General features: G+C 34.3%; 1 protein-coding gene across 1 annotated transcript; it reads left to right on the top strand.

The window, feature by feature from the left end:
* Window positions 1–4,075: 4,075 nt before the first annotated feature.
* LOC126697345 (zinc finger CCCH domain-containing protein 21-like) lies at window positions 4,076–12,374 on the top strand. The gene is made up of 8 exons (XM_050394305.1): window positions 4,076–4,517; window positions 4,607–4,691; window positions 4,787–4,927; window positions 5,027–5,115; window positions 6,225–6,413; window positions 6,574–6,704; window positions 6,783–6,885; window positions 11,978–12,374. The coding sequence occupies exons 1-8, from the start codon at window positions 4,344–4,346 to the stop codon at window positions 12,161–12,163; spliced, it is 1,098 nt and encodes a 365-aa protein (XP_050250262.1). The 5' UTR covers window positions 4,076–4,343; the 3' UTR covers window positions 12,164–12,374.
* The last annotated feature ends 14,214 nt before the right edge of the window (window positions 12,375–26,588 follow it).

Below are 26,588 nucleotides of genomic sequence, written 5' to 3'. Positions count from 1 at the left end.
TGATAATCTCTAAATAATCCATCCGAGCAATCGACTGGGAAGTAGGGAACTCCGATGGTGCTTTTGTGTACTTGGTTTCCCCATAGGCTTGAGTCCGAGGACCATACAAGGCCTAGGTTCCGTCCAAAACTTATGGTTTTTATTTTGTGTACTTGGTTTCCCCATAGGCTTGGGTCTGAGGACCATACAAGGCCTTGGTTGTCCAAAACTTGTAAGATTTCTTTTTTGTACTTGGTTTCCCCATAGGCTTGGGTCCGAGGACCATGCAAGGCCTTGGTTCTGTCCAAAACTTGTAAGACTTCTTTTTTGTACTTGGTTTCCCCATAGGCTTGGGTCCGAGGACCATGCAAGGCCTTGGTTCTGTCCAAAACTTGTAAGACTTCTTTTTTGTACTTGGTTTCCCCATAGGCTTGGGTCCGAGGACCATGCAAGGCCTTGGTTCTGTCCAAAACTTGTAAGACTTCTTTTTTGTACTTGGTTTCCCCATAGGCTTGGGTCCGAGGACCATGCAAGGCCTTGGTTCTGTCCAAAACTTGTAAGACTTCTTTTTTGTACTTGGTTTCCCCATAGGCTTGGGTCCGAGGACCTTGCAAGGCCTTAGTTCTGTCCAAAACTTGTAAGACTTCTTTTTTGTACTTGGTTTCCCCATAGGCTTGGGTCCGAGGACCATGCAAGGCCTTGGTTCTGTCCAAAACTTGTAAGACTTCTTTTTTGTACTTGGTTTCCCCATAGGCTTGGGTCCGAGGACCATGCAAGGCCTTGGTTCTGTCCAAAACTTGTAAGACTTCTTTTTAAGTAATTTTTCTCTATACTCATTTATTTTTCAAAGGTTAACCCCTAGGCCAGGGAGGAATGAGTTGGCTTGAGGCCGGAAGCCCCTAGAGCTGCCCGCGTCGTTAGCAGTGCAAGGCGTAGCCCCTAGCAGAAGCTTATGGCGGAGCAACAACTGTACGTCGCCGGAGATGGGAAAAACTCGTGAATCTCTGCTTGCTAGAGAGCTGGCTCATGCGCCACCTGTGCCAACGCGCAAGCCTTCCCACAGACGGCGCCAATTGTAGGGACACGATTCTCAAACGGCCCAACGATTACGTTGGGCTCGCACGTGAAGGATCCCTCACAATAAAATTTGTAGAGAGTGGGCTTAAAAGGCTAGCATTTGGTCACAGGGCGTTGGTCCAAACCGGATTTTAAGGAACTCAGATAAGAAAAGGCTTCGGCCTGGATATCCAAGCCCCACAGTTTTATAACTTGTGGGATTGGGCTTCTCGGATCAGGTCCGAGGAGCACTAATGTTTTTCTCCGGTTATCCGGCGATGACTTTTTCGTGGTGGTTTACATATATTATCCGGTCATTCTCATCCCTGGAGCTTTTTCCGCAGGAAGTGAGATGGGATCCCCGCTCTTTGTTACCTTATGTTTTCTTTTATACTAGCCTACGTTCGTTATCCTTCGTCCACGTGTAGGGTCGACTTTTCCAGGACAGATATTTGTCCCGTCAGTCTAATCCCGAAATGGTTGGAGATGGTCAATAAAGCCTAAGAATCCGGTTCTGTCAGGTGCAATGTCATATCAATGAAGGGTATTAAGGACTATTTCCCCGAGATATTTTCTGATCTTTTAAGTTTGCTTGTATGCCACTTTCATCAATGAGACTTTGGGTCTGCCGAGGACTAAACTGTCCTCGGCTGTATCTTCGGGCCACTTTGGGCTTACTATTTTTGAGCTTGGGCCCTGGCTTCCTTCAGTTTGGGGCCTGTGGACTCCCCATAAGCGAGCGGGCTGAGCCCACAAACTATTGTGCCCCACAGAAATACTTTATTAATTTGTGTTTAAAAGTTGACACATCAATTAAAAATAATCATATACTAAAATCTGCAGCAGTCTGCTATCACTATTATCTAATCATCATTTATCTAAAAGCTTTAATGGCTACCTATGATGCCTGCTCCTGATAATAACAAATCAAGACACCAATTAGTTTTTGGTGTAGGCGGAGATTGAACCACAAATCTCTTATCCAACCATCAGAGATTTTACCAGTTGAACTAACTGAAACCCACTATTAAGATTATAATAATAAACAGTTATATGGTGAGTAAAAATTTAAAAGAATTTAAAAGAATACTAATGATCCAAAGGACCCTAGCCTAGCCATTGAACAAAAATTTCCACCAAAATGGTTTATGAAAATAAATATAGGTAAGAAGAAATCGTTCTCAAATTCCAATTAGTTCAATTAGTAAAGTCTTTTGTCATTAGATAAAGGACCTGCGTTCAAATGGAAAAAGTTTAACTTAGAACTAGTTTGGAGCTATTTTTTCTAACCTATTATGTGACAATTGAAGAGACCACTAGTCTTGTAATTTTTTTAATGAATCTTGTGACTTATTTAAATAAAACACATAGATAATTTTATAATTTTTCATGTAATAGATTGGAAAAGAATGGTTGAGTGGCGACAACAACATAATACTTAACCTCCTAAGGTTTTTGAGTGTAATACAAAGCCCCTATGATATTGTTTGATCTAAAAAAATATAACACTAAATTTTTAGATTAAACAAAATCACTTGAGGGTTGGATGTTAAAGTTTAAAAGTTCAAGGGATCAGTGTTTTAACAATATACCATTAGATACATATGCTTTGTTTGTATTTGCTATAAAATATTTTCAAAATGTAAAATTTCTAAACATTTTACATTTGAAATTTTTTTTAAATGTTTAGTATGACAAAAAATTTCAAGTACAAACCAGCAAAACAATGCCTCTGCAACCTTAGCCCGCTAGATTAGTAGCCTAGCCCACTGAAACTAGTGGGCTAGGCATGGAATAGGGGGAGGAGAACCATTGTCTATTTTTTTGTAAAATGTTTTACCAAGTTTTTTAATTTTTAACTTTATAAAATGTTTTACAAAATTTTACAATGGTTAATGAAAAACGTTTTAAGGTAGGACCAAATTTTACAATGAAAGAAAGAGAAATACTATTTCCAAACATTTTCACAATGGTCTTAATTTGGGTCATCATTAAAATTACTTATTTGTCCACAAGTAACAACTAATAACAATTTACTACTTATGATCCGTAGCGAAATTGCTAGAGTCATAATCATCATGAAACAAATGGAGCAGCTATGTACACTTTGTTCACTACAAATAATTGGATTTACTTTTATACCCCAATGATTTCACTCAAGTTTATAATACTCGAGTTCTTCTGTTTTTCAGTTCTCCATGTTTTCTAGTTTTGCATTCTTAACTCCTCTGTTCAGATCGATTGCGTTCTTCGGATCAACGTTTTCCAGTTTAGATCGTTCTGCGTTCTCCACTCCAAATCTCTGTTTCTCTTCTTCAAATTTGCATTTTTCAGATCTTATTTTCCAGATCTTGTCTTCTTCTTCCTTCGGATCTGTGTCCTTAATTCTTCAAATCGTCTTCATCTTCATCTTCATCTTCATCTTCATTCTTCGTTCTTTAGATACTTCTCGAGTCTAAGAAACTCGAGTTTCACATGGATAAATTCCTCCATCTCAACACTAAAACTCGAGTCTTTGAGACTTGATTTTATCACCGAACTTGAGTTTCAAAGACTCGAGATACTAATTTCCTAAATAGTTTCAAAACCTTCTAACTAACTATATTCTATCCCCTCCCTATTCTAGTCTCCAAATATCCCCCAATTTGCCATCCCACCCATCCCAAAAACGTTGGGCTCTTATTTCACAACTCACAGGCCCAGCAGGGACATATCGGGCATTTAAACCCAAAAACAAAACAATCATCACGAAAATAATTGGATTTACTTTTATACCCCAATGATTTCACTCAATTTGCCATCTCACCCATCTCACAAAAACGTCGGGCTCTTATTTCACAACTCACAGGCCCAGCAGGGGCATATCGGGCATTTAAGCCCAAAAACAAAACAATCATCACGAAACAAATGGAGCAGCTATGTACAGCTTTGTTAACTGCAAATAATTGGATTTACTTTTATACCCCAATGATTTCACTCAATTTGCCATCCCACCCATCTCACAAAAACGTCGGGCTCTTATATCACAACTCACAGGCCCAGCAGGGACATATCGGGCATTTAGACCCATAAACAAAACAACAAAAAATCTTGCATACCCTTCTCCCTCATCTTCGTCCTCAGATAGCAATAACATTATTGGCCTCTGTTAAATTCACTTAAAACCCTAATCACACTCTCCGACCAAATCTCCCCCCAATTTTTTTGAAAAATCAATTCCTATTTTCTCATTTCCCAAACAAAATCTCACAGATTTTTTGCTTTTGCTTTTGCTTTTGATTTTTTTTGTTTCTTTCAATCACACAAATATGCCGCCGAAGCAGCAGCAATCCAAATCGGACGTAGCGAAGAAGCAGAAAGTCGTGGAGGACAAGACCTTCGGGCTCAAGAACAAGAACAAGAGCAAGAATGTCCAGAAATACGTCCAAAATCTCAAACAATCGGTCCAGCCCAAACCCGAAGCCGCCAAAGCCGCCCTTAAGGTTCGCCTTTTTTTTTTTTTTTCCTTTTACTTTAATCGATTGCAGGTTCTGTTTGGTTCTGAGTGAGAATTTTGATTTGGATTGAGCAGAAAAAGAAGGAGGAAGAGAAAGCTAAAGAGAAGGAATTGAATGATTTGTTCAAAGTTGCTGTTAGTCAGCCCAAAGTTCCAGTTGGTATGTATGTTTGAGCTATTAACTTTTTTGATTTTTTTGGGGTCTATGTATGGAATTGTGTTTTTGTGATAGAGTGATTTGGTAAATTTGGATAGGTGTTGATCCAAAGTCTATATTATGCGAATTTTTCAAGGTGGGGCAGTGCGCCAAGGGTTTCAAATGCAAGTTCTCTCATGATTTGAATGTGCAGAGAAAGGGCGAGAAAATTGATATTTACAGTGATAAGCGTGATGAAGGTGATTTTTAATTGAATACACAATTTTGTTTTTTTGTGTGTTAAGTGTATATTTCAGCTCTTACATGATTTTGATTTGGTGGGTGTTTGTTTATTTAAGACACTATGGAGGATTGGGATCAAGAGACACTTGAGAAGGTGGTGGAGTCGAAGAAGAACGAGTATAACCAGAATAAACCAACTGAGATTGTGAGTTCAATTATTATCTTTCTTTCAATACAATGTTAACGGTAGTAAGGTAGTTCTTGGTATTTTAGATTTTATGCACGGGTATGTATGAACGTATGTGCGTGTTTGTGTGTACTGTGTAGACTGTAGGCAAATCTAGCAGCTACATTGTGGGGGTGTAGACTTGGCATGTTCCCTGCTTTAGGTGGGATGTTAAGTCACTATGTCGCACTAGATAGCCGAGTGCAGATAGGTGTAATGAGATTTATTGTGGAAAATTGTCTATGCCCCTTCCAGAAGGAGAAGGTTTTTGAAGTAGCATTGAAAAATTCTAAGTTCTTTGTAGTTGTTTAATAATGCTGGAGTAATGTGAATTGTTGAAGCCTATGTGAAAAATGCTGAGAGCTCAATTGTGGCAAATAGGGAGACTAACTATCTTGTCTTTGTGTGGGTTGCTGCTGCATTACAAGTTGAAGGTGACATATTGGCTCTTAGTCAGAGAGATGGGGCTTTTGAGCGAGTGGAAACTGCCCCATGTTGGTAGAATCATTAAATTATACATATATTGTTTAAATGGTTATCTAAATTTGTATTTTCATAGGAAGAATTACTTCTTAATAATAATAACATTAAAGTTCTTAGTATATTGGCTCTTTTATGCCTTCTGTCTTGGAGCTGTTGGCTTGTTGGGAGGGATCTTTTGGTAAACAGGTTAATGGGAAGATTTGGAAGGCATTATCTGGTGAATAACAAGACTTCGTTAAGTTGAAGTTCTTATTGCTAAAGACCCTTTTACAAATGGACTTCTTTTATGCATTATCTGGTGTCTTTGGAGGGAGATAAATGATTGTTGCTTTGATGGTGAAGAACAAGACTTGGTTAAGTTGAAATTCTAATTGCTAAATACCCTTTTACAATTGGACTTCAGCCTTCAGGCGAAAGTTTTTGGATTCTTCACACTTTATTTATTTATTTTTTTGAGAAAAGGTTAGGAAGACTAGATAGCTGGGTTTTGGTGTTCTTTATTTTTTTAAAGCTATTTTCTTTTTAATTTCCCCTCATTTCCTTTTATTCGAGTATACTTCCTGTATTCTTATTACTTAAAAATAAAAAATAAAACTTATATACAGGTTTGCAAATACTTTTTGGATGCTGTGGAAAAGAAACAATACGGATGGTTCTGGTCTTGCCCAAATGGTGGCAAAGAATGTCACTACAGACATGCTCTACCTTCAGGATATATTTTAAAATCTCAAATGAAGGCACTTTTGGAGGAAGAGAGTGATAAGATTCCCATCGAGGAAGAGATTGAGAATCAGGTAACGATCATTTTTGATTTGTTGGCTTTAACTTTTCCTTTTAATCTTGTTATTGTGGTGGGAACATGTTTGTTTGATTTCAGCTCCATTTGTTCTATTGTTTCCTTTGCTCTGTTATCTATACTCAGTTCTTATAATTGTTCATCTGCAAAAATTTTAGCGTGCAAAAGTAACAACCACTACTCCAATGACTCCTGACCTGTTCTTCCAATGGAAGAACAAAAAGACAGAGGAAAGAGAGGCTGGCTTAGCTGCACAGAGAGCAGACAGGGCTAAGAATGACCGCATGAGGTATCATTCTCTATATGTTGAATTCAGTTAAATATCCACATTAAACATGCTATTAATTTATTTTTCTGCCTGTCTTAGTGGTCGGGAGTTGTTTCTTGCGGATGCTAGCTTGTTTGTGGATGATGCTGAGGCATATGAAAAATACCAAAGAGAAGAACAACTTGTGGCTGCTGAAGAGAAGGTAATTCTGCTTCTTTTTAATTATATAAAATAAGAAGTGGTCTGAACCTATTGGACTTGAATTGATTTCCAAGGTTGATTAACGTTTTCTTTTCCTTTTCCCCTTTCACGAACTTTTAAGTTCTGGAATTTTTATGGTGCATGGTAAAAAAAAAAAATTCATACAAATCTATTATTATTATTATTTTATTACTACCTATCAAAAAAAAAAAAAAAAACTGATTTGTATAAAATGTATCTTTTACAGATGATTTGCCTTAATATGTTAGGTGACCATATTAACATGCTATGATAGGCTGGACAATGTGTTCTGTTTTAGGCACAGCTGATTTGTATGAAATCTTCTGTTTAATAAATTATCATTTTCTATTAGATATTTGTCACATAATCTGTGATATGCTGATTGAGAATTGAGTCATAATACATTATTGTCTTACTAGCTGTTTCATCCTGTGGTATAAGCAATGCAGAAAGTTATGTAGTTGAATCTGAATTTTGATGTCACCACATCTGGCTAGGGACCTTTATGCCTTATATCTTTGGAATATGGTTTAATGAAATGTGGAGTGTTCCTACTGTTTGTTATTTACTTATTCTGTACATAGTAATTAGAGTAGCTATTACTGCTTCTCGACTAATATAAAAGTTTTCACTTGTACTGGAGGGGTTTGTCAATGGATCTTCTCTTTTTAGGTATCATGTTTTCTTGCTTGGTGGCTTCTCTTTATTGAGTCTGAAGAATATCCTAGGTTTTGTAAAATTTATAAATCAAATATCATATCTTATCTATCGCAGATCAGTAGGAGATATTTTCAAAAGCTTAAAACAAGATTGTTAAGCAGTCCAAGAACCTAATCTTTTTAAGCAGTTTGAATGGCCCCTCCTTTTCTTGTACGTACTAGGTGGTGGGTGAGGTTTTAAGTTACCTAATGAAGTGTGAATAACTTACTATTTTTCTTTTTTGGGAAAAGAAGAAGAAGAAGAAGTTCTGCTTTTAGGGTTTGTTTTGGCTTAAAAAAGGCCAATGAGCTTTAGCTCAAATGGCATCTCCTTCCTTTGCTAGAGCAAGGTAATTACCAATGAGGTTGTGGTTCAATAGCCACCAGGTGCATATGTAATTACCAATTAAAAAAAAACGAAGGCTTTCAGGTTGTAGAACAAACAAGGGTTTTGGAAAGTGAGGGAATAAAAGGTAAGAGGGGCTGCTTCTTGAAAAAATAGGTTGGAGGAAAATTCTGATTAGTGGCTGTGATTGGGACTTTAGGCCTAATTTGATAGGGGCTATTTGACTAAAAAATTATGGAAAACTCGGGGTTTTAGGGGTTCAAATGTACGAGGGAAAAAGTATGCTTTGGGTTTGAAAATAGAGTAGAGATGAGAAATTTGGGGATGTTCAGGCACTGTAAACAGTAAGCTGCAAAGTGTGCCATAATTTTTAATTTAGTTAACTCAAGATACTTGGTGTTTACTCAAATCTGAAATGTCTTTAGTACATCGAGCTTGTATGTAAGGGTTAGTTCAGTGATGCTGTAGCTTTATAAAGGCCATATGAAGAAATTTTTGTGAAGAAGCTGCTGTCACGGTTTTGCTAAAATAATTTTCACTTACTATTTTATAGAAGTGGCTATATGCAGTTGAAACACTTTGCTGATTGTCTGGTAATGCTACACAGAAAAAGTGAAGTGAATGTTTGAAATGACCTGAACAAGGACGATTGGAGAATAATATGAAGTGTGATCTTGGGAATTTTGGAAAATTGCTAGGATAATTTTGACTTTTCAATAAACAAGGAATCTTAAAGTTGATATTTATGAGCAATTCTTCTAAGAGGATAAGAGGGTAAGGTGATTTTTAATGAAGAAATTCTTTTAAGAAATCTTACAGATGATTTTCTTAAGCAGCTCTGTACACTATACTCTTGAGTAAGGTGATTTGCATGTAATTGATAATGCAAGAAAATATAAGGCATTATTTATTAAGTTTGGTAGTAGAAAGTGCATGTATGACTATTGTTCAATCAAAAGTAGGCTGAGATATGAAATTAAGAAGGAAATGCCTCATTTAAATTTGAAAGATGTTGAAGATGCTATAGAAACAACAATTTGGTTTGAGTTTGTAGAATTTTAAGGAGAAATCTACAATTTTCAAGCATAAACATAATGCTTAATTTCCAAGACTGCATGCAAGGAGGACTACAGAGTAGAAGCAGCCAGCAGAAACTTCAAAACAAAGAGCTAAAGTTCCATAAACGGAAGCTGGAAAGCTAGAATAGGATGCCAACAATCTGAACGGCTTGCTGGAAAGCTAGAATGGCGTCATGTATCCATGGTTTACTCCCTTAGGGTGGGTCCAAAGGACCTTGCTTTGGTGAGGTTCCATGTCATCAAAAAAGAAAAAGAAAAAGAAAAAAAGAAGAAGCTAGAACAACTAGAGGAGTGAGTGGTAGACCGTAAACAACAAGCTTAAGGGTCAGTGCAGCATGCAACAAAGTCCAAACACCCAGAAAATTAAAATAAATAACTAAAGCAAAAGAGCCTAATCAGCACCTGAAGATGAGTCAAAACAGCAACATGAAAGGTTAATGTAGGAAACTTCTGCAAAAAAGAAACTCTTGAATCTCATGAGGAGGCGAATTTTGAGTAATAACATGACAGCCAATAAAAAGGGGTTGAATCTGCTATTGTCAGGGAAAAGAAATTGACAAATTAGCAATTATTTAGCCTACTATTATGCTAAGTACATCTCATCCAGCTACACATTATTCCACAACATGCCTTAGTTGAAACAAAAGAAGATAGTATGAAAAAAAGAGATTAAAGAGCTGGAGGGCGGTATCATTGGAACTTGGAAATTGGAATGTGAAAGATGAGATTGGCGCGTATGGGAATCACAATTCAAGTTTTAAATAATTTTGATTACGCATGGAAAAATAACAGATTTGGTTTGTCATTTCTGATGACTTCAATAACATGGTTTAGCAGACCTTCCAATATCATCAATGCTATCTCTGACAAAAGAGTTAAGAAAATGAAATTGTCCATTTTTTGGGGTCTCTAAGGGGTGTGGAAACACATAAGAATTTTTGAATGGAAATTAAAAAGGGATGTAAGTACAGTTCCTTCGAAAATGGTAAAATCCTTGATCTGTATCTCTTGACTTGGCTATAATTCCTCTATTTTTTATTTTTATTTTTATTTTTTTATGAATACCAAGTTGAGTTCTTCTCCTACCCATATCGAGTTGAGCCTGTTGAGCCAAATCTTTTTCATGTAAAACCTGCTCTATTTAGATTGAGAAAATGTCTTGCAATGTTGTTCTTAGTATCTTGCTTAATAAATTGTTCTTAGTATACTTCCTGTATACTCGGATGACTCATTATTAAGTTCTTGAATGAAATTTCCTTTACTTATCATAAAATAAAAAATAAAATAAAATAATAATAAAAATTTTAAAACTTGAGGTTGTGTTTTGTCCAGCCATCGGGAGATTGATGTAGCCATCAAAGAGTTTGAGGGAAAACAAGATTAAAAACCAAAAGATTCGAGAATTGTGGCTTAGTTTCAATATGGGGTCTTGTTGAAGCCTGTCATAGGCTACTCTAGTTGTTATTGAGTCTTAATATTAAGTTTGATTAGGTTAGAAATTCGTTGGTTCATCTTAATTAAGTTTTACTAGGGTAAGGATAATCTGGTATTTTCTAGAATGGGCTGTAATAGGTTGTACCAGAGGTCCATAAGTTTGATTTTATGTTTTGTGTTGTGTTTCTATTTGGTTTAGAAGTTATTAATTACTTCTGTTTGTTAACAGGAGTCCTACTCTTTCTAGGAATGGATTGGCAATAGCTTATATATAAAAACTTCCATGTAGTCAATAAAATGGATAGAGGTTTAATAAAATTCTAGCATCTTATTCCAGGTTTTGAGGGTGTGATTGTCTTCTTCTTCCCAAGTGTGATTGCTTAGAGAATCTAGTTGTGATCATCTTCAGTTTATCTTTCTTTGTTTCTACTTCAATTCACTGTTTTGATGTTGAACAAGCATCAAATCCCTCAAGATTCATTCAAAATCTAATCTTTTATTTTCTAACCTTTCTCAAAACCTTAAATTCTAAACCTCACTCAAGAACCCTTAAAAAGAATTTTATTTAGTGCTGAATTTCTAAAAATCCTACATCAAAATTGATATAGGAGCCTACTAAAGCTTCTATTTTGTGCCACCTAACTCTTGTGGGAAGCAATGGTAGCTGTTGCTTCCAGAGAAGCATCCTTGTGGTTTTTGACTGAACGCATTAGTAGCTGCTTTTGCCCCAGCAAAACAGTTGTAAAGGTGCCAAAAGTTTTTCTAAAGGAAAATTCCTGAATTGATTAATAAATAAATTCCTAACAAAACCCAATAAGAGTCCTAATACTGCCAGAAGTTTTAGAAAACTATAGAGTAAATATAAGAAAGAAAATAACCCTATAAGAAAAATTATGCTCAGGAATTTTATGAAATTCTAGATTCCCCTGCACATTAAAACGCCCATTACTTATAAACCAATGACTTAATTTAAGAAACCTTTTCTAACCCTGAGACACTTCTAATGACTCAAATGAAAAAACTGTTTTAACCTTAAGACACTTATAATATAATAAGCTTGACACCATATTGACTTTGCTTCAATTGGATGTAACATGTTGGCTCCCTTGTAAAAGCAAGATGCAGGAGGATGAGGCCACAAATGCAAGTTCTTTTGGGCTTGTGTATAACTTAAAAAACCTCCCAGTTACACATTGGAGTTATTTTGCATTGTTTAGTGTTTACTGAAAAATGGACTCATACATCACTGATTGCAAAAATGCTGCTTTAGTTAATTGTTTGATATCTCATGATTACATTGCATATATACATATATATATTTTTTTGAGCTTCTGTAACTGCTTAAGTTGCTGACTATACGAACCTTTTATAATTTGATTTCCAAGATCTTTGCTAAGACATTTGGATGTGTTTTAGTTCGAAAAGGAACTAAACGTGCAAAATGCAATTGTTCAGGTGTGCTGTACATGTGACTTTATTAGTCTTAATGGACTGTTTATTGTGTTCAAATTTTAGGTTAAAGATGACTCAACAGCAGGGGAACCAAGCACCTCAACCAACACAGTTAATGATTCTGAAGAGGACCCTCTTGATGATGATGACGATGATGAGCTGGACCTAGATGAGTTGAATGAGCTTGAAGCAAGTTTGTCAAAAACATCAATTCAAATACGTGAGCCAGGTATTGAGGCCTCTTCTTGAGAGGTAGATCATCATTGGCAACTTGCCACCATGGTTTTACCAAGGGATTGTGAGATTATGAATCGGCTGTCTGATTAACTGTTGTATGGGAAATAAACTATTTTTATAAATAGGGATAATGCGTCATATGTGCACAATTTATTCCTTGGAATGTGAGATTCTGTGGTATGGGTGGAATCCAAATTTTGGTTTAGTTTGCCTTTTTGATCAAGTTCAGATGTCAGTTACTTTCTTGAAATCTCTCAATGCAATACTTACCAAAAAAAAAAAATCTCTCAATGCAACCTTTCTGACTTGGCCCCAACACACAAAAGACACTGCTGTTAAATATGATTTATTGTGAAGTGTGAACAAGAGCATTCTTATCAAGGGTTTTATAAATGCTAAATGCTATTTTTAGCAACAAAACCACTAAAAACCCATCTTCATCAAGGATGCTAATCTTAAAAAAAATACAAGCTGAGCTACAGTGAGCTTTTATCTTTGAAAGCTCACTGTAGCTCCCATCTTAAAAAAAAAAAAAAAAAAAAAAAAAATCATATGGTTCTCTCTCCTCTTTTCTTTAAAAAATAAAGAAATAATAAAGAAAGTATATTTTAATGAAGTGGTAAAAAAATATAAAACCTTTGATGTTGGTTGTATTGTAAAATAAGTTGTTAAAATAGATAAAATAGATTTTTGAAATGTTAAATGCTAAATTTTTTGAAATCTTTGATGAGGATGCTCTAAGTATTTTTATTTTTTGATGGGACCACTATAAGTATGAGGATATTATATATTTATTTTTTAAATAAAGAATGATTATTCTAAGGACTCATTTGTGTTATAAATTGAAAGGTATACAAGATGTTTGCACCAATCAATTCTCATTGTTTATCAGATAAATACTTTAAATGGTCCAATCTCTATTTGTTGATTCTTTTCTTCTTCATCCTATGGCGATCGACTTAGCTAGATTATAGTTATACCACCCCGTTTGCCTAATTTGTCTTCATTTAACTAACCATATCGATGTGCATTGCTGCAATTGAAAATGTTCATTGGTTACTTTTGAAAATAAAAAAGGATCTTTAATTCTATATTCTTTGCAACCCCATTATTTGCTATGGATTTCTATTCTTTATATATAAAACCAATAGCCAATGAGTTTCATCATTCATGATTCATGAATCCAACTCCATAAATTGCAATACGTCAATTCGACAATAGTGTGAATGGAAGTATGAAGTCTGATGCATTGACTATTGATGTTAACATACCCCACCCTCACGCATGGGCATGCAAATATGCCCTGTTTTTTGGGGCCAAAGTTACTGATATTGTCCACTTGAGCTTAGCTTCATTGACCTAATGCTAAGGTCTATGGTCAAATTAGACGCCATGAGAGAATGACAGGAAGTTGGGTAGCTTTTCAGTATCCCTGACTGTTACATGCCACATGTGCTAAGGACAAAAAATCAAATTGAAAAATATGTGAATGATTCTGATAGATTTCGACTTGGGACTCTTTCATTACAGAAAATATTGATAACATAATACTTTTCCTTCTTATTAAAGCTCCATTTGGTACTCGACGACGTGGCATTCATTTTGGACCACTGCACGTGAAATTACATGATATAAAGTAGATCAATTAACAATAATAATCTATAAGATTAAGAATTTAATTCATGATCAATGATGATGTATGTGTAGAATAAAATCCTTGAAAATATATATTTTTTTGGGCATATGAACTTAATAAAGAAACTTGGCTTGCACTCGAAGGCACTTTTAAAAGAGTGGCATGCGCTTCTTATATTATCTTTGAAGATCTAGATTCTAGATTATTTGGATAAACAGGACTAATGAAACAAGCTTGCAGGCCCTTTCAAAAATCAGAAGCAGTTAAATGTCGTTGTACTAACTACTAAGTACTGCCTAATCTACATTGCCCTGTCAATTCTCAGTTTTATTCTGTGGTCTAATTAATTGATTAGAGTAATAGTCAACTATAAAATCACGTTTTGACAATGTGTGTATTTTTTTTCCTACTGCGTTCACATACAGAGAATGTAATTCACTGATCCCACATTTTGATGTGAAGTGTGAACACCCTAATTCTTTCGATCCAAACCCTACGGTCCAAGCTTGACTTTGGGAAAAAGGACAACAGTCCAAGGCTTGTAAAATAAATACATGCATTAATTTTCAGGCTGTTTGTGTTTGATGGTTTTTTATTTCCCATGGCACACAATATCTTACAATGGAGCAAAAACCACAAGAGTCTTCCTCTTAACGTTTGAAAAAGTTGAAAGTTTCCCACATTATGAGAGGTCATAAAAATCATAAAAAGAAAAAGAGAAAGTAGAACATTTGTTGTCCATATGTTAAGTAATATTATATTTCATCAAAGAATTTGATCTTGACCAACCTCTATCCATTTCGGTTTAAATAGCCAAAGACTTAAGAGTCTTAAGTTAAGAGTTAAGACTCGTGTTAGAAATTGATGACAGTGGAAGAACCTAGAAACACGTAACCTCTAATTATTATGGTTCAACCGTTCAAGTATTTGAATAAAAAACCTAAATTTAAAGACAATTCTTCATGCATATGGCCAACTCATTTAGAAAATCCTTTGATGAGAAACATACAGGTTTATATATATATATATATATATAGATTAGGGTAAGAATCCTTAATGATTAAGGTTGATTTCCTTTTATACTCCTTCCATATTTTTTTTTTAAAGTTATTACCAGATGTTACATTACTGTCACTTTTTGTTGTTGATATAAAATAGAAATTTTACTCTAACCTAATTTAAGTGTATATATGTATGAATTTTCTTCTTGAAGACTTTAATCCTGACTTTTGCCCACCCTATATCACACAAGAATTTTATATTTGTAAAATGACTATCACATCAAATATACACAGTAAGTACTGTCACCTTTCAAAACAAAGTCTTTTACGAGTTGAATCTCAATACACATGGTTTCTTCTATTTTTTATACCTAAGAAGGTCCATCACCCATAGTTTTGCTTAATGTCAATTTGGTAGAGCATATAAAAATGGATATGTGGGGCCTAGTTTACCATAATTATATGTGTGCGTTGGTGGATATATACAACCCAGTTAAGGAACCTTATTCCCTTCATGCAAGTGATGGAAGGCAAATCAAGTGGGGACTCGCTCACTCAATTCAAATCTTGATCAGACTTTCACTTTCTTTCTTACATCACAGGCTTTATGTCATGCATGATGCATATGTAATATGTTAGCAATCCATTATCCAACTTGCTGGCAAGGCTTCATTGTCAAAAGTGTTTGATTTTATCTAGTATGCTCTCCAGTCTCCAACCCTTAAGGATTGAAGTGTCGCAATTGTTGAATTTTACATGCCTATGTTTTATGGCTTGGTTGTGTGTGGAGTCGGTGGCCCCCATAAAATGCTCGTTTTCTAGAACGTAAAATCAAATTCTTTCTCAAAATCAAATTCTAATATAGTTATATACTAGTAATTAAAAATAGTTTTTTTTTTTTTGGGAGAACCTAGTAAAAATAGTTTAATATAGAATAACTGAATAATTCTCGTATGATATACCACATTGATAATTAAAAATGAGTTGGCCACAGCTTTCAAGGCCACAAAACTTAATGTTTTTGATTATTTTTCTTTAGTTGTTTTGGTTTTGGATACTTTAACATAAAAGTCCTGAGATTAAATTATTATAGAAGTCAAACAATCTTCATAAAGAAGATGCTTTAATTTTCTTTTGAAAAAAATTTGTACTAGGATAGAAATGAAGCAAACCCAACAAGAAAGAGAGGATAAGATTGGCTGGCTTTATTTGTTCTTGGTTGTCCAGCTAGCTCTACACACAGTTGTTATTCTTGAAAGAACAACAACAACGATAATGAGATACAGTTGTTTCTTACAAGCACGTTTAATTGCATTGTCCATGTCATTTCTATTTATTCAACTTTGTCATACTTGACGTTTAGCCCTATCTGTGAGCTCAAAAAGTAAGGTTTGAAGTAGTTGTCCTCTAGTTTGGTTGGACTTAGAGGAGTGCTCTCCAAGTTTCCAAAAGTCCAAACTATTGTATGCGATGGTTTTTATTTTTCACTATGAATAGAACATTCTGCCGTTTACATAATTATGAAAACAACAACAACAAACATAACTAGTTGTCAAAAGGATAAAAAGTTAAAAGTAACCACATAAAAAATTGTTTATTTGACCAAGTGTAACTTCATGTTAATCAATTATGATAATCAGATTATTATAATTTTATGATATATATATATATATATATATATACACATTTTGGATGCTTAATTTGTCACAAATGCATATTAGTTATCAAGTTTCAAAAGTTATTTATTTTTAATTGGGGAGGATGGTGTTAAGAATGAGATTTTAGTAAAATATAATTATAGAAAAGACAAAATATATACTTTAAAAAAAAATCTTTGTGGTGTTGCGGCTTTGACTTTTTCACTAACCAATCATCAAGTGTTCTTGAATTCTCCGGTATTGCAAAATTGAGGGAAAATTGGTTACACAACCCTAAACACACAAATGTATATTTTCTCTCTTTTTAAAACCTTTATTGGGGAATGATTTATAATTCCTCTGTTATAAGTCAACAAGTAGGGCTTGGATTGAGTTTGAAATAAACAAGTTATTAAGCTTTTCGTGTTGTTGATTTCTTCAATCTTGATCTATTGAGACAGTGTAGAGGTTGCTATCGAGGAAATGTAAACTTCACCTTCAAGACTCGACCGATCGAGTAGAATTGAGGTTGTAATCAAGCTTGCTATTGACTACTATTGAGGTTGGATTAAAGAATGCATAAACTCCACTTTTATTGAGCACATACTTCTTAAGCCGTTTTTATATCTTTAACTTGATCTTAAATAACTACTTTAAAACACAACAAACTCAGAACTTTTTTTTTCTTGAGAGATAATTACAACATATATTACTAACCCCATAACTCGAACTCTTTCCCCCCTAGACCCTCAAGCACTTTGTGCATGAGGAGGTGTCAATTTAACTACAAGGTCTTTGGCAACAGACTCATAACTTGATACACATCAATACTAAATACTTTTGTTTTTTTTTTTTGAGAATCCTTCTTCATCATATAAAAAACTAATTCTTTAGGACCTAACAAATATAAAAACTAATTTAAAAGTGAAATAATTCTGTTCCATAGTTGTCTAGATTAGAATCAATTTTAGAGGGAATATGTATAGAAGATGCCAAATTTGATTCAAGAGACAATGCCAGTTAAGGCAGAGAGAGAGTTGTATTATAAAGAAACAAAATTTGCGAATTAGAACGACATTTTTCCAAATTTAGAACGACATTTTTCCAAATATGCTTTTAAAAGTGAAAACCCTAGTTTTTTTGTTTTTATTTTAGGTAGAGCTTTTTTCCACAATTTTTTTTTATTAAAAAAAAAAACACAATAAGCTATAATGGCATGTGTTATTTTCTTATTTATTAAAAGTTGGCAATAATATAGACGTAATTAGAAAGAATAAGACTTTAAAGAACTATACATGCTAATAATCTAATAAACTATTACCGTAAAGCTACTTAAAGTTTCTAAAAAAAAAAAAAAAAAGCTAATTAAAAAACTCAAATTAAGCTTTTCTCTTTTTTTTTTTTCTCTTCTCTTGTCCTACGGATGCAATGTTAGTTCCAATTACCCTCCTCTCTCCACAAAAAAATTGAAGTGCAATGATAAAAAATAAGAACAAAGTCCATGGTGAAATCAGTAAAAGTCACATATAAAAATAAATAAATAAATAAAAAAGAAAAGAAAAGATTACATTAAAAGAACATCATAATAAACTTGTTATCATGTTGCAAAGCAAGTACCTACGAGAACATTCAGGGAAAGATGAAGGGAATCTTACATACATGCATGAATAATGTAATACTAATACAAACCCTCCATCATTTTCATGAAAATTTAAACTCAACACCTCCTATTTTCAAAACCCAAAATCCTTAAATCTCACTATCTAGATTAAAAGAGCCAAAGTATACTTGGCTTGTTCTCAAACCTTGCTTTCCTTACTAGAAGAGTGGTTGCTTTTGCTACTGTCTTGTTCACTCTTTTTTCCTGTTCCTCCTGTTGTTATGCTGACCACACTTTCAACCAGTTCCTCAAATATTTTTGCTTTGATCTGACCTCTCTTTGGTGGAAGAAGGGTGGCATTTGCTTTCTTCATCAATGACTTAGTATCTTTATTTTCCATGATATTGGTGTGTGGTTTCTGTGGTATGGATGAGACCAAGTGGGGTCTATGTATATATAGAAATAGATAGATGGGAGCACATGTGTGTGTGTGTGTAGTGTGAACGCATTTTCTTAAGTAATAAACAATTGTACTATTTTGTGGGATTGTATCCATAAACAAACAAAGGGACTAGTGCGAGAAATCCAAGAAAGACATCAAAATATTTATTCTTAAACCCTCCTCCAGTTGTCCAAACCAAACCCGTCTACTATTACTCTCTCTGTCATTTTAGGATTTTCTTGTGAAATAAGGAATGGTTGAGAATGGACAAACATGAGGACTGGCCGGTTGGAAATGGATTGAGTTACAGATTTATGATGATGACCTTTAAAGCAATCCATATTGAAATAAAGATCTCTTTGATTTTTCAATTTAGGCCAAGGAAAATAGTTTTTCCTTGCACAAGTAGCTTTAACTTTTCATTTTTAAGAGTAGTGTTCAAGATAACATTTTTCACAACGACTGACATGACCTGTTTTAATTCAAGCAATATCAATTTTCCATGCACCAATGACAACAACCATATCAACTTTTAAGAAAAGTTTTAACTTCACAGTGAGATAGGGTTAGGGTCCAAACATCACATGCTCTTGCACAAAGAAACTCAGGCTCAGCAAATGCTTATCTAGTACACTACTTTTGCCTGCTAAAACTTCCAATTAACAACACAAAATTAGATAATGACAACATATATATCCTACTACTCATGCTAAGATGTCGTTTTGTACACAGATTAAAAAAGTTTGAGCACAGGTCCAGCTGAAGCAAACAAAATCCTGAGGATATTGTCTGCTTATGACTACATCAGTACACTTCCATACTAATTTTTAATGGGGCATTTGTTCAGAACGTGCTCCTTCCCTTGAACTACATGCATTTTAATTATGTTTTATAATGGCAAGGTTGTTCTTATTGATGTATCTTAGTATAGTAATGATCTCTCAAATCTTTCTGTGTCATATTTTTTTCCTCTTTCTCATTGTTTCATCTACAGACAAAAGGAATCCTTGAGCAGATGTGGGAATCTCAAAAGTTGGCCAAAAAAAAAAAAAAAAATTATAGTATTTCAATCATATTATTTATAAGGGAATATTACTAGGATTTGGAAACAATTTTGTTTGAAGAAGCAGATTTGCTCAACAAATACTACCTGAGAAAGAGCCGGTCCTAACTGGCCTCAAAGTGCAGAAAGCCAATATTTTTTTAATAGTATTAAATTATTTCCATAACCCTTATCTCCTACCCCTTTTGTAAGGCTTTTCCATAAGTTTTATACCTATCACTGAAACCTTAATAGAATTGATACTACTTAAAATATATTCCCACATCAAAAGACCATTTGCACTAATCACTATATTCAATGAAGATAAAAGAGAGTAATTTCTAATGAGTTTTAAGAAAGAGAAGGGGTGTCTACCAGTAATTTATATTCAATAACAATGCTTTCCAATTGCCAGTCGAATTCCAGATTTACAAATTGTGTTTACCAACCATAAAGTAGAGACAGGAGAGCTAATTAGGTGCTGTTAACTTTTGATTAGGCAATAATTGTCGACACCCAAAACAGAAGCATTAAACAAAAACTTGGCCAAAGAATTTTCTTAAACTCAAAGAAAACAAAAATCCAGAATCCAACAACAATTTATCGGCTTCATTCAGAACCCAAGAAAGAAAAAGAAAAAGAAAAAAGAAGAAGAAGAAGATAACACCCTATGACTTTTTCTTTTTCAATAATCAGTACATTGAAGAAACAGGGGAATCTGTAATAACATATGTACCCCAACTCCAAACACTTCTAAAACTTAAGGAAATGGAGAAGAAAACTGCAAGATGTTATTACCCATATAGAAAATTAACATCTGAAAAACCAAAAGTATTACCTATAATTTACAAACCATATCTGTCATAAACTATAATGACATTTTTTTTTTTTTTGCTAAACATAAACTATAATGACATAATACATATAACATCCCAATAAACCAAACCCCTCTTCTCTCTACTTCTAATTGTCTGAGAATAATACATTGCCATATCTGTGCCAGACATACCCCACTTTTTTATTTCTTCAACTTTCTAATCTGTCTTCCTATAAATGCAACCTAGAAATTGTGATCAGTAACTCTGCTCTAGACCAATACCAGGGGAAAAGAAGAAGGGGGAACCTGAAGAGACTCAGTCCAATGCTAAAGAAATCGTGCGAAGGACAAAAATGGATGATTCTATCATCTGGGTCAGGTTTATGAATCCCCCTCTGAACCATAGGAGCCTAGAACCCGGGAACTCGAAGCCGAGCCTCCACTGCAGCCGAGTTTCTTTCCGACCGCCGATATGGCACTCTTCACACCCTCTGCCAATTCTTTGAATATCCTCTCCTTAACCTGGCCTCTCCGTGGAGGAAGTCTCACTAGCTTTGGGCTCTTCTTCTCTGCATCCATTGTTTCTACAGAGTAAGAAATTCTGTTTAGAAGAAGATTAAGAAACAGAGGAATACAGAGTCTTTCAAGGAACTGGAGAGTGCAGACTCTGATTTCTGACAAAAGGATAGAAGGAAAAGGAAAATTTCAAGGTCAGTTAGAAAAAACAAAGAGGAAAGAGAACAATCAGTGGGGGAAGGTCTGGTGGTGGGGATATATATAATATAGGGCTTATGAGAGTTTAAAGTCAGAAGGTTTCACACACACACACACACAAAGTGTGAACACTGACACAAAAAAATTGGAAGTTTGAATTCCAAGAAAGAAAGGAAAATTCTAATGTGGGGCCGGGTATAGTTTACAAGTGAGGTGATCAGCCACACAGCTGTTTGTTTAATTTAGTTCAAAGTTTTTTAGTACATCTGACACTGATGGGTATTGGGTATAGGGTCATTTCATATTTTTATGATTCATGATAATCTTTTTGGGTGTCAGTAGTGCCCACAAGTTTGTGGTCAACAGCCAATAAGAAATTTACTTTTGAAGACATGATGACATTGATGGAAACAAACCAAACAAAAAAAAAAAAAAAAAATTGAAGCAGCCTCTTCTCAAAATACAATATCTAAATCTAAATCCACCTACATATCTATATTCACCTAATCATGAAACACGACATTGTAAATTTAGTATAAAAAAGAAGAAGCATTATTTTGTATAACTAGGAAGGCTGAAAATTTGAACCTCCTTCTCCAAAGGCATTTTTAATTACAAAGAAGGCACCCCTTATAAGGCAGTGACTATGCAACAAATACTAACTTTGATTTTTCAAAGCCATGTTTAATTTGGGGGTAACCATTTTATCCAAAGCATGAGTACCTATGAGCCTATCAATGATCTATAAAGCACAAAGTTGTAGATTTTTGAAAGGATATTCTTAAAACTTTATCTAGAAGAGAAACTATTTTTGCCTGTCAACATCACTTCTTTCTCTGCACTTAGTAATTACTACTTTCATGCAAGCAGAACAGATTCCTTTGCCATGTCAAAAGCACAACCACTCCATTGCAAAACCCCACTTAGCTTTAAAAAAATTGTTTAGAAAATACAGAACATGAAAGCTCCTCCATCCCTTTGACAAATATGGGAGGACAAATAGGCAGTTTGTCCCTAGATAGGTGATGAGAACAAGAAAAATCAGATGTGTTATTATGGGAAATAATTGCTGCTTTCTAAAATCTTATTGTTGATAGATTGCAAGACCCTTAGAAAAATGTGATGAAGGCGCACCAATCAGCGTGAGTATCTTAACCATCTATAACACAGAGCTTAAAGCTTGTAGCAAATAAAGAATATGAAAGCCTTTGACAAATAGGCCACTCTAATTATGTCCCTTGCTAGTGATGAGAACAAGAAAATTAGAAGTGTTCTTAAGGGATATGGTCATTGCTTTTTACTATCTGATTTTGATAGATTGCAATGTGGAAAATGTGATAAAGCACACCAATCAGCTTTAGGATTTTAAGTTTAACCAACCTTTTAAGACTTAATAAAACTGATACTAAGGTAAGAAAATTCCAACTTTCAAATAGAAACAAATTGGACTGACCTGCTGACTCACTTTGAATGTCATTAGTCCTCTAAACAAGCCAAGTCAATTTTTTTGTGTATTTTTTCCAGCCTAATTTGAGCCTATAATGCTTTTAATATTTGCCCCCATCAAACCAAGGTGTTCACAAGGTTAAATGAGTGATGCTAGATAATACTATCAATTTTATTACATAACATTTACAAATTGAGGTGTTACCAATCACCCCCAAAAAAAAAAAAGGTAATTCAAATAAGTTAATCGTTAATCATCAACATTTCATCCACCACACTATTAGTCTATGAGGTTTCTTGAATGTCTCATAGGCAGTGAATGGAATAGTTTGGTCAAAAGGCTGGGATGTATATAAAATGGTAATTATTTACATAAACAAATGTGAACAAACCATTTAAATTAAGTCTGTGCTTTCGCCGCATTGGAGAATAGACAGTTCAAAAGCCCAGGATTACAATTTATGCCATTCCATTGATGTCATTCTGCTAATTGAGGGACTTCCCTTGATTTCTAGAGCTAGAAGAATCCTTGAACTAGTTTATTAAGAATTCATGGCCTGATTGGCTAATGGCTATCACAGATATTCCAAGCAACAATTAGTTGAACACATAAATCTTCATAAAGAAAAAACCAAATTGAGTACTGCAATAAAAGTCAAAATCACTATTGATGATTACATAATGATGTTTTTAATGAAAGCTAATGTTAACATAATACTTTTTTTCTAAAAGAGGTGTTCAGTTCTAATTAACCATTATACATGTTTGCATTACTAATAGAATAAGTTAGCAAAGTGAACATTTTCAGGCATGTTTTACAATCTACATAGAATCAAATGACACTACATTGTCCTCTAAACAAGCTAAGTCAATGTTTTGTATACATGTTCTGTTCTGGCCTAATTTGAGCATATAATGCACTTAAAATTTGCTCACATCAAACCAGGGTGTTCCCTTGATTAAATGAGTAATGATAGAGATATTACAAATTTTACTCAATAACTTTTACAAACTGGATGTGTCATCAATCCCCCCCCCCCAAAAAAAAAAGTAATTCAAATATTTATTTATTACATTGATAAAATTCACCAATCACGTTTATTCTCATGCTACTTGGTAAATTTTATATAATAAAATTTGTAGTATTTTTTAACATTTTCCTTGATTAAATAGTAAACTTTGGTTATAAGGAGTGCAATATGTTAATCATCAACTTTCCATCTACCGCATTATCAGTCTACCAGGTTTTCAAAGTGTCTTGTGGATAGAGAGTAAAATATTTAAGTTTACGCTTTCACCTTATTGGTCAAAGGACAGTTCAAAAGCCCAGGTAAATAGTTTATGCCATTCAATTGATGTCACTCTGTTTGTTGAGAACCCATGGCTGGATTGGCCATCTCAGATGTACCATGAGTTGAACAACCAAATCTCATAAAGAAAAACCAAACTAGTACTGCAATAAAAGTTATGATCATCACTATTGATGTGAAGTACATAATGTTGATTTTAATGAAAGGTAATGTTAACCTAGTACTTCAGTACTTTTTCTAAAAGAGGTGTCTAGTGTCCAACAAATCGTTATGCATGAATGCTTGCAATAATAATAGAATAAGGAAGCAAAGTGAACAAGTTCGGTCATGTTTTACAATCTACATAGAATCAAATGGGTATAAAAAAAAAGAAAAGAAAAGAGAGTAGGCCATAGCAAAAGCAAAATATTAGCATGTACTGAATAATATGAAATTCAAAAGCTATTCAGGAATAAAATCTATTTGAATTCTGTTCCTCCTCAGAAGCCAGCTAATCTTTGCATTTTGTATTTCTTCTTCAATGATAAAACCTCTCAATTAATTCTCAGTGCATTAAACTTTTAATGAATTTTGTGTGTTGTTTGGTGCAAGTTCGGCGACAAATTGCATCATAAGAAAAATAAGTTTCATTTTTTAGATTCTTCTTGACTTCATGAGTGTTTTTGACAGAAAATCCCTGGTTTGTGGCAAATACCTATGACTATGTGAAAACAACTTGCCTATTTATGAAGCAATTTAGTCTAATCTTCAGCAATATAAGTCATATCTCACGTGTATAGCTTAATTATGCAAAGACATTGACATGTTCCCCAGAGCAGCACTAATTGAAGAATAACTAGGTACAAGGCCACATCATTACCAAGTCCCATGTTTCATAATTTCTTATCTTCTACATGCAATTTGGATAGATTTCTTTCCGACCTAAAAAAAAAAAACACCACGTGCACTCATTTTGTATAGAAGCACTAGAACAGATCATGGGATTTGTCAAATTTGGTTCCATTTTTTTATTATTTCTGGTGGTTCCCTTAGGAGCATCACAATTTTCTCCTTAGCACATCAATATTTTAATTGGACAGCAATCTTGTCTTCTTCTTTTTTGTGTAATGGAAAAGGGTGGGATTACCGGATTGGACGCGGCTTGTGTCCAATGTATAGTGCACTAGACACGTTAGGATATGAACATTTATTCACATCCTAATGTGTCCTAGTGCATTAATGCACTGGACACAATCCCAACCCTACCGGATTATTCGTGGCTATCCAACCTTAACGTGACCATAATAATTTCTCTACTAACTACTAGTTGAATAATCAATGCCAATGAGCGGTCTAAACGGGATAGCGACTGTAGGCACTCTTTCAAGTGAGTTGAGCCAAAGCTTGACCTCAACACCACCCAAAAGTACTAGTGATTTCAAGTAATTGGATGCAATATCCTTAAGCCAATCTAGACTCACCATCATCCCTTAAAGGTTCAAATTCAGGACCTACCATACCAACGTCATAACTAAAGGAGCATGTATCTGGGTGATCATAGTTATTCCTTTAACCATCGAATAATCAAATGCCTTAAGGGGCAGCCTGTATGGGATAGTGAGTTGTGACAGCAATCATTATTTGCTGCAATAAGATCTAACTTTTCCCTGCTAAAATGCACCTTTACTTTCCCAAACACAAAGAATATAATCAGCTATCCCTTTCCAAGGACAAGCTTTTTACAGAACTCTTCATATTGGTGTGAATGAGATCTTTAATCTTTATATAGTCTTGGTAACTTTCTCTCTTTTTCTTTTTTTGAGGAAAAAGAGATTCACTTGAAAATTACACTTGGAATGATCTTAGCAATGCGAGAATTATCGATATGTTCTACTAAATTGACATACACGATATATGTGACTTTAGTTAACTATTAATTACACCAATTATTCTTTATCTTTATATTCCATTTCGCTTAAATACTTGGTATAATTCAATTCAAAAGTGTTACTATCAATATATAAAATGAAGAAAAAAAAAAGTGTCACTATATCATAAGAATGATGAAAGTAAACAGAAAGAAAAGCAAATAACACCCATGGAGCACCTTAGTCCAAAGCAACCATGTACTTGCTCAAGTCACGAATGATGAAGATCAGTGCAAAACTAAAATGTACACTGAAAATTAACACGTCCTGACATGGATATCCTAATGATTTGTTTAGATTGAGGGGAAGTAGAGGGGAGTCAGCCGAAAATTATTTATTAAGCATTGATTCTAAGTTCTAACCAATAATGGTCCATATAATGTGCTTCCTCTGTGTATCTTTATAATGGATTTGGGGTTTTGAAGTTACAACTTGTATATTTTGAGATGGCAGGGGGGTGGGGTAGGATCAGTTTAAGGATACATGTCCCTATCCTGTCTTTGGGGCGGGAAAAACCTGTATGGAACAGGTTCATAATGGGGCAAGTTTGAGGTAATTTATAGGTGGTTTTGACATTTATAAGGTAGAGATGAAAGAGAAAGGGAACATGCAATCATGTGAGTGCTAAAAAGAAAAAAAGAAAAAATTGTTTTAGGATGGTATTGCAATATATATAAAAAATAAATTATAAATAAGACTTAATAAGATTAAATTATATATATAGAATTTAATAATATATTAAATAAAAAATTATATACACCCTTGGGGTGAGACTTGTGCCAATAATCTCTTTGGAACAGAAAAAATTTATCTAGGTAAAACTTGAAGGCCATAATTTGATCATTGTACTAATTTCCAACCTGACAATATGGTTCTAATTTTTCC

The sequence above is a fragment of the Quercus robur genome, chromosome 8 (genome assembly GCF_932294415.1).
Source record: "Quercus robur chromosome 8, dhQueRobu3.1, whole genome shotgun sequence".
NCBI lineage: Eukaryota > Viridiplantae > Streptophyta > Magnoliopsida > Fagales > Fagaceae > Quercus > Quercus robur.
Note: the sequence above shows the minus strand (reverse complement) of the source record. Positions and strands in the feature narration are given on the sequence as shown.

Bases quoted from the DNA above. Each gene is read 5' to 3' on its own strand.
- LOC126697345 (XM_050394305.1), top strand. From the start codon at position 4,344: ATGCCGCCGAAGCAGCAGCAATCCAAATCGGACGTAGCGAAGAAGCAG. The intron at 5,116-6,224 runs GTGAGTTCAATT...ACTTATATACAG, and splicing joins AGAATAAACCAACTGAGATT to GTTTGCAAATACTTTTTGGA. The intron at 6,705-6,782 runs GTATCATTCTCT...TGCCTGTCTTAG, and splicing joins GCTAAGAATGACCGCATGAG to TGGTCGGGAGTTGTTTCTTG.